Here is an 8,106-nt window from a genome sequence, read left to right as displayed (position 1 = left end):
TGCCTATTGATTTATTGTACATAAAGATATTTGGTAAACCTAACGCTTTTCAATACAATTGTGTCTGTGCAGAATACGAATCTGGACTACAATAATACCGGACGTTTTTAAGAAAGGCTGGTTTATATTATTCCTATGAATACTTTGAAATATGCCAACTGACCCTAAATCAACGCTCGGTGGCATTTTTTTTCGGTAAATGCTATTCGGGATTCCAGGAACATACCTACTACCCTTAACCGTAACCCAGAGATCCAACATCGCGAGACTTCCGAAAACATTTGCAAAATAGACCAAACAGACCACCGCAGGGTTTGGTGTTTGAGTTGTCATTGAATGAAGTGAATTTCTTTTCGATAAGATATTTTTCTCGAAATCTAAAAGCACAACCTAGATTCGAGTCAATTAAGTAGTTGAACATGTTATTTCTCCAACCTCGTGAAAGTGACATGTTTTCATTTCCGTCAAAAACAACTTTATATCGAAGGAGTTTTGATTTGACGGCTTGCACATGTGCAGTTCGACGGGAGACGACTGTTAGACCCGATTACTTGTTTCACCACAGGTGGCCGGTGGTACCGACATTAGAGAAGACGGGCTCATAGTACTGGCTGGAACGGAATAAATGGAATTGTATCGAACACATTAAACACATAGTTTCCATGCGTTTGATACAATTCCAGCCATTATTAAGAGCCGATCTCCCTTCAGCAGCCTTGTGGTAGACGTCATGAGCTTTGCTAGCCAACGTCGCAATGACATCGCCTACAAGTGTGATCGGGGATTTGTATTGAATAAGCCGTTTTAGCCTATATTCATACTGTACGGTTTGTGCCGTAACTTTAACACCTACTCTAACCTTAACTAATTTTAAATGTCAACTTCAATGGAGTAATGGAGGGTATGGCCGTCCCAAGGACCCCGGATAGCACGGACCAATGTTACCACAGCCACAAAGTCAAAATGCGCTATATCGTCAACGTTCATGAAAACAAACATTTTTCGTCTAAATGTAAAGTTATGGTTAGTCATTAGGTTAGCAGAGTGGTTAGGGTTAAAATCAAACTTTTAAAGAAGATAAAAAGGGTTTGGTTAGAAATAAGTGGGGTTTATGACTTTGTGGCTGTGGTAACTAGTGACTACCTCTTGCAGAATGTACTTGTCGCATAGGAGTGACGTTATTCTGTCATTTTCAAACATGGCGGCCGAAGGCTCGGATTTAGAAGACCTGAGCAGCAACGGGCTAATGGAGGGTCCTTCGGGTTGTAAAAACATTAAATAATACAAATATATTGATGAAGCTATTCAATAGTGACGTAAAGATCATATGCATAGTCGTTTGTAACTTCGCAGATCAGCTAGCAGTCGCAACGACGCATGTGAAACGATGGCTAGCTTTCTAACTAGCCGACATGGCTAACATGAATTTCTGTTGCGCAAACTGACGAAACAGAAATGGTCTTTCCCCCAGCTAGTACCAGAGTAAATCAACTAGCTAGTACTTGCTAGCTCGAGTATTTTGTTATGGTATGTTAATCTGATCTAACGACTGTAGAAGCAGACATAAATCGCTGTTCCCCTGCAGAATTTCGGAAGTTTATGCCGTTTGTTGACATTGCCGACGTCATGATCTCTGTGTAGTATCTTGAAATCCTAATGAATGAATGGCTAAAAACACCATCAGTGACTGAAATTTCCTTTATAATGGCATTAATTTACATTTAGTTTGTAAATGACATCTGCTTATGCATTATCGAGCAGGCCAGCCATTTCTTTGTGTTATAGATTTAAAAACATCTTCCCTGTGTAACTTTCTCAATTTCTCATTTGAAAGCTCCGGAAGCCACGGAGGCTGTCCAACCTCCAACAGAGATGGAAGAGGTATCAGAGGGGAATGGTGGAGAAGAGGCTTCAGAAGCAGCAGCTGCGACAGCATACAACATGCCTCTGGTGGAGAATGAGGAGGAAGAGGACGGAGAGTTGCCGGCGGACTTTGACCGACTCTGGAAGCTGGCCCATGACAATCCACAGGATTTTTCTAGCTGGACTGACCTGCTGCAGTACAGTGAACAAGAGGTGAGGAGAGCTGAGGGGACAGACAAGATTCCTATTGGCATTTTGACATAACCAAAGATCCTCTGCGTGAATAGTAAAGGCGTAGATAACCATACCACTGTTGTTAAGGAAGGCAGTGTTGAAGTTGAAACCAACACTTCACATCAATAATGATTTAAACTAAACTGACAACTAAACTCATTGTTACTTAGTGAATTTGCAGCTAACCCAGATTTCTAATGGTCCCCAGAGTCACATGACAGCATCACGTCGAGCGCTAGTTGCCTTTCTGGCGCGTTACCCCCTGTGCTACGGATATTGGAAGAAGTTTGCCGACTTGGAGCGACGTGCAGGCTACACCAACAAAGCTCAGGAGGTATGATGAAGAAGAGTGTTTGGTAAAAGTGACACTGATGTGGGTCTTGTAGTGCTAAGCGATTAGTGATTTTTTTTTGTTTGTTTTGGTTAGATTATTTAAAAAACAATCACTGTTTTCGATTTCTCGTTCAATAATTTTTTTAAACATTAAATGCATTATGAAATACCTATTTAATGGAAATTTGAAAGCCAAAAATAGCAAACATTCAATTGCCAAAACATTGAAAATATTCATTGTCTCTGTCAGGTCCATATAGAAAAAAAGGAAATTACTATGGGACTCCCAATCACAACCGGCCATGATTGGGAGTCCCATAGGGCGGCGCACAATTGGCCCAGCATCTTTCGGGTTCGGATTATGCCGGGGTAGGCCGTAATTGTAAATAAGAATTTGTTCTTAACTGACTTGCCTAGTTAAATAAAACATTTGACTAATCTCTGCACAGGCAGTAGCATCCTGCCAGCCAACCATCTACCGTTATCTCTGTGCTCCCCATACTGAACTGTCTGTAGTCATCCTATTTAACTAGCCTGCCTAAGTATGCTGTCTGACAATTATTTTACTCGTTTTTCAAGTAGATAAGCTATACTTTCTCAAACTGTCTCTCTCTCTCTCTACTACTAAATGGAATTCCAGTAATTGAACCGATGTCGGTCAATTAGTTGTTTAATAACCAGCATCTGCTATGTTTAATAGCCATTGACTAAACAAAGGGCACATACCGCAGTGCGACATTCTTTGAATGTCTTTGGCACTAGGAAATGATCTAAGTGACATGATTGCTTCATAATGTTTTTGTGTTGTTCCAGGTGTGTGTTCAGGGTCTGAAGGCCATCCCTCTGAGTGTAGATCTGTGGATCCACTACATTAACCTACTACTGGGCACACTCAACATGAACCTGCCAGAGTCCTCTCACTGCATTCGCAGGTATACACTCTTAAACTCAGTGTCACACTTATACACATTTGTTTACTTCTTTTGCCAGCTTTACATTCAACTCTAGCCAGAACACCACCTTTTTCCATTCAGTACTTATTGTCAACGTAATGTTCTAACAACCCGAACTATTTTTATATAAATCTGATGGACTGATTTTTGTCTCATCTCCCCAGTGCATTTGAAGAGGCGGTGGCAGCGGCAGGACTAGACTTCCACTCTGACCGTCTGTGGGAGCTGTACATCGAGTGGGAGAAGGAGCAGGGAGACATGAAGGCTGCCACTGGAGTCTACGACAGAATCCTCAGAGTCCCCACTCAGCTGTACAGCAGCCACTATGAGAAGTGAGACTATACACATTCACAAACAGTACACTTTCTCTACTAAGAGAAACAGTAGAGCTTCAAATCAGTGAAAACGATGAAATTTGTACATTTTATTAAATTCTAGATGTTGATAATCGTATGATTATCAAGCTCACTTCTTAATCGGGACCTCTTATTTGCTGACCTAGTGAATCTTATCCACTCTCTCTATCCCTCCTCTCTCTCTTACAGATTCAAGACTCATCTTAATGCTCATGCCCCCAAGGATGTCCTCTCAGCAGAGGAGTATGAGGGGTTGCTTGAGGAATCTAAACAGATCCACAAGACTGAGAAGGCTGAGCTGGCTGAGGGGGAAGATGAGTTACCACCTGGGGAAGAGAAGGAACCTACAGAGGTGGTTTACAAATGACAAATCCCTGCTAATGTTGGAGAAGATTTAATATGAATGTCAGATGCTGCCAAAATAGCAGATAGTGGAGACATTTCAAGTTGTGGAGTGAGGTTACGGTGTAGGATCTAACTCTGTTAAACTGATTTAAAAGTCTGTCATTATAACTGTCATGTTATGGTTCACCCAATCAGGAAGAGGTGATTCCGAAGATGCGAGAACTCCTATTGGCTCGCAGGGAGAAGGTGTACCAGGACCTGGAGGGAGAGGTCAGGAAGAGGTGGAACTTTGAGGAAGCTGTGAGTTACCCCTGACAGACACACACACACATCCCTTCTATGTGCAACTCAGAAGTTATGATTGAAGTGTGATACTTTCATTGGTTGGAAACATTGACTTACCTTCTCTTCTGTTCCCATTCCTCCCTCCATTCCAGATCAAGCGTCCTTATTTCCACGTGAAGCCTCTGGACCGGACCCAGCTGAAAGCCTGGCACTCCTACCTGGACTGGGAGCTCACCCAGCTGGGAGGGGGGGATGAAAAGGAGGTGGAGACCGAACCAGACACCATGGAGGGCCAGGAAGAGGAGCAAAAAGAGGGGTCAAAGAGAAGTGGGATCATTGCCGGGGGTGACCGGAGGGTACGGATCCTGTTTGAGCGCTGTCTGATTGCCTGCGCTCTCTACGAGGAGTTCTGGACCAAGGTAAGGAGGGGCTGCATGTGTGTGTGTCAGTAACATGTTTGTATGTTAGTGTAACTAATGTATACTGTGTGCATATTTCTCAGTATGTTCAGTACCTGGAACCTCAGAGTCTGTACGAGGCACGGGGAGTGTTCAGGCGAGCCTGTGAGATCCACCTGGCCCACAAACACACCATGCACCTGCAGTGGGCCACCTTCGAGGAGAGGCATGGTGAGAGAGGAAGAGACATGAAACACAGGATATCATTACCAAGTGTTGTAGCTCACTCACGCCCTCCTCCCCTCCTCCTCCCAGGTGATCTAACAGAGGCACGGCGTGTTCTAGAATCTCTGGAAACCTCTATCCCAGGATTGGCCATGGTCCGGCTGCGCAGGGCGGGGCTAGAGAGACGGGCGGGCCGGCTAGATGAATCAGAAGCTCTGCTCAGGGACGCGGTGGTCCAAGCCAAAGAGACTCCTCACCTCCATGCATTCTACTCCATCAAACTGGCCCGGCTGTTGCTGAAGCTTTGCAAGAACCCCAGCAAGGCCCGGGGAGTCCTGCAGGAGGCACTGGAGATTAGCCCGGTGAGAGAAGGGGGGATTGAGGGAATAACAAAGCTGGAAGCTTTTAGTACAGAGGGGAAGAAGATCACTTGCTCTAACTTTTACATGAAGCCTTAACCTAAACCTCAGAGAAGATATCACTTACGGTTTGATGCCAGATCTCCCTTTCTTGATGATCTCTTGACCAAGCAGTAGGCTATAACTCTCTGTCCCTCTCTTTCCTCCCTTACTCTCCACCTATCCTCTCCCTTTCCCAGGATAACGGTAAGCTGCACCTGAACCTGCTGGAGCTGGAGGTGTCTGGTGACCCCAGAGGGTCACCCGAGGGGGTGCAGCAGTGTGTGACTCGGGCGCTGGCCGCACCCCTCTCCCCACGGACCAAGATTCTCTTTTCCCAGAGGGGCCTGCAGTACGCTGAGGACTATGGGACTTCTGTGCAAAGGTCAGGGCTCACAGGATTGTTTGTTGTTTTTAGATACAATCAGGAACCCAGAGAAAAAGAAACATGTCAAGGCATTTTATTGAATGAATGAAACTGGGAAAAATGCAATTTACCATGTTTTAAATGTTACTGTTGCTGTCCTCTGGCATGCAGTGTGCTAACAGTCTATGAAGAGCATCACTTTACCATGTTTTAAATGTTACTGTTGCTGTCCTCTGGCCTGCAGTGTGCTAACAGTCTATGAAGAGCATCACTTTACCATGTTTTAAATGTTACTGTTGCTGTCCTCTGGCCTGCAGTGTGCTAACAGTCTATGAAGAGCATCACTTTACCATGTTTTAAATGTTACTGTTGCTGTCCTCTGGCCTGCAGTGTGCTAACAGTCTATGAAGAGCATCACTTTACCATGTTTTAAATGTTACTGTTGCTGTCCTCTGGCCTGCAGTGTGCTAACAGTCTATGAAGAGCATCACTTTACCATGTTTTAAATGTTACTGTTGCTGTCCTCTGGCCTGCAGTGTGCTAACAGTCTATGAAGAGCATCACTTTACCATGTTTTAAATGTTACTGTTGCTGTCCTCTGGCCTGCAGTGTGCTAACAGTCTATGAAGAGCATCACTTTACCATGTTTTAAATGTTACTGTTGCTGTCCTCTGGCCTGCAGTGTGCTAACAGTCTATGAAGAGCATCACTTTACCATGTTTTAAATGTTACTGTTGCTGTCCTCTGGCCTGCAGTGTGCTAACAGTCTATGAAGAGCATCACTTTACCATGTTTTAAATGTTACTGTTGCTGTCCTCTGGCCTGCAGTGTGCTAACAGTCTATGAAGAGCATCAGAAGCTGCTGAAAGAGCTCGGCAACAAGAAGAGAAGGGCTGAGAATGGGTGAGATTATAGCACATCTGTCAATATCATTACCAATAAAATAGTGTGATGTAGTGACTCAATATTGAGATTTGACAGATGGATTGGTTATTGACGTAGTTGTTGTATTGATTGATATGCAGAGACGGCGAGGACCCAGAGAAGATGAGTAAAGGAGAAGATGGCTCCGCTGTGCCCGCTCCACCACCGGCCCCTCCCACAATGCCCCATGTTCCCATGACGACACCACCTCCACCCATGATGGGTGGGGACATGAGTGCAGCTCATGCAGGCTACGCAGGCTATGGAAGCTGGTATCAGGTACGACAGGGATTGTTACTGTACCATCTAGCCAGATATTAGACGAAAGCCCTCAAATTCAAAATCTGGACCTCGAAAACTGATTTAGAACTGAGACACCAGGTGGGTGCAATTAATTATCAGGTAGAAGGGAAAACCAGCAGTAGTTTGGACCTCATAGGGTAACATTTGAATACCCCTGCACTCAAGTGTTGATTAATGGTTTTCCTCTCCTCTTTCAGCAACCACAGTACGGGGGATACGGAGGCTACCAGCAACCCTGGAACTACAATCAGGGTTACTACCCTCCCAGCTAAGGGGGAAGAGAAATGCTGTGACACCATTGTTCAGTGAACTCACCACCACCTCAGTTTAAACTCCACGAATGAGTCCAAATGGCACCTTATTTCCTATGTAGTACACTCTTTGACCAGGGCCCAGGTCAAAAGTAGTGCACTTTGTAGGGAATAGGTTGCCATTAGGGATGTACTCATATCTTTTATCAGGAACAGGGGTGTGACATCTACTACTTGTTTGATCTTTGAAAATGTGCTCCTGTACATTGTTTTAATGATAAACTATTTTTGTATTCTCTTCTACATGCAGCCCCTTTCACTTTAAGCAAACCCGTCTCCACAGGTCCTGTATTATTTAAAGTCTTGCATCATTCCAGAAGTATAGGCTAGTCTTTTTTTCTAATGTACATAATGGTGTTTTATAGTGTGAAGTCGGAGCTCTTTTCATATACGAGCAGGTTAAGATCAATCTATTGTCCCTCATTCAAAGCTTGTGGATCGCCATTCAAGTTCCTGCCCAGTCGAGTCCTCCAGACAGAAGATAGGGAAGCCATGTTGTTTTATGCAGGTACCAGTGCCTCTGGTCAAGCAAGGCGTAATAAGTGGATGTACGCTATGCTGTACCTAATGGACATTTCCAAAACTAACAGCATTGGTCATGTTTGGTAAAACTTTAGGAGTAGGAATCTGTTAAATGTTTGTCAAAATCCACTCGTAAACCACCACAACTTTTGCCTTTATCACTCAGTTTTTGAAAATGTAACTTTTGAATCTTCACTTTTAACATTGCTCAATAAACCATTTCAGTGAAACTTAATGTGTATGTAGATTAAGTATCTGTTAAACTGATTTGGAGCCTTGGATTGTGCAG

General features: G+C 44.0%; 1 protein-coding gene across 2 annotated transcripts; it reads left to right on the top strand.

Annotated features, from left to right (window-relative positions):
- The first annotated feature begins 1,142 nt into the window (after positions 1-1,142).
- Positions 1,143-8,047, top strand: LOC106612086 (pre-mRNA-processing factor 39). Of its 2 annotated transcripts, XM_045724127.2 has the most exons (14): positions 1,143-1,262; positions 1,835-2,076; positions 2,306-2,431; positions 3,244-3,362; positions 3,548-3,715; positions 3,929-4,091; positions 4,280-4,384; positions 4,522-4,788; positions 4,872-4,998; positions 5,083-5,354; positions 5,591-5,775; positions 6,586-6,660; positions 6,783-6,960; positions 7,182-8,047. In XM_045724127.2, exons 1-14 carry the CDS (start codon positions 1,154-1,156, stop codon positions 7,254-7,256), a joined length of 2,211 nt encoding a protein of 736 aa, XP_045580083.1. In that variant the 5' UTR covers positions 1,143-1,153; the 3' UTR covers positions 7,257-8,047. The 2 variants fall into 2 exon arrangements, with proteins under 2 accessions (XP_045580083.1, XP_082812172.1); XM_082956046.1 differs by lacking the exons at positions 6,586-6,660; positions 6,783-6,960; positions 7,182-8,047 and adding an exon at positions 5,929-5,986.
- The last annotated feature ends 59 nt before the right edge of the window (positions 8,048-8,106 follow it).

This window comes from Salmo salar, chromosome 09 (genome assembly GCF_965601325.2).
Source record: "Salmo salar chromosome 09, fSalSal1, whole genome shotgun sequence".
In the NCBI taxonomy this organism is placed as follows: Eukaryota; Metazoa; Chordata; class Actinopteri; order Salmoniformes; family Salmonidae; genus Salmo; species Salmo salar.
The sequence above is the reverse complement of the archived record's forward strand: the minus strand, read 5'-3'. Positions and strand labels throughout refer to the sequence as shown.

Bases quoted from the DNA above. Each gene is read 5' to 3' on its own strand.
- LOC106612086 (XM_045724127.2), top strand. From the start codon at position 1,154: ATGTACTTGTCGCATAGGAGTGACGTTATTCTGTCATTTTCAAACATG. The intron at 4,092-4,279 runs GTGGTTTACAAA...TCACCCAATCAG, and splicing joins AAGAGAAGGAACCTACAGAG to GAAGAGGTGATTCCGAAGAT. The intron at 6,961-7,181 runs GTACGACAGGGA...CTCCTCTTTCAG, and splicing joins GCTATGGAAGCTGGTATCAG to CAACCACAGTACGGGGGATA.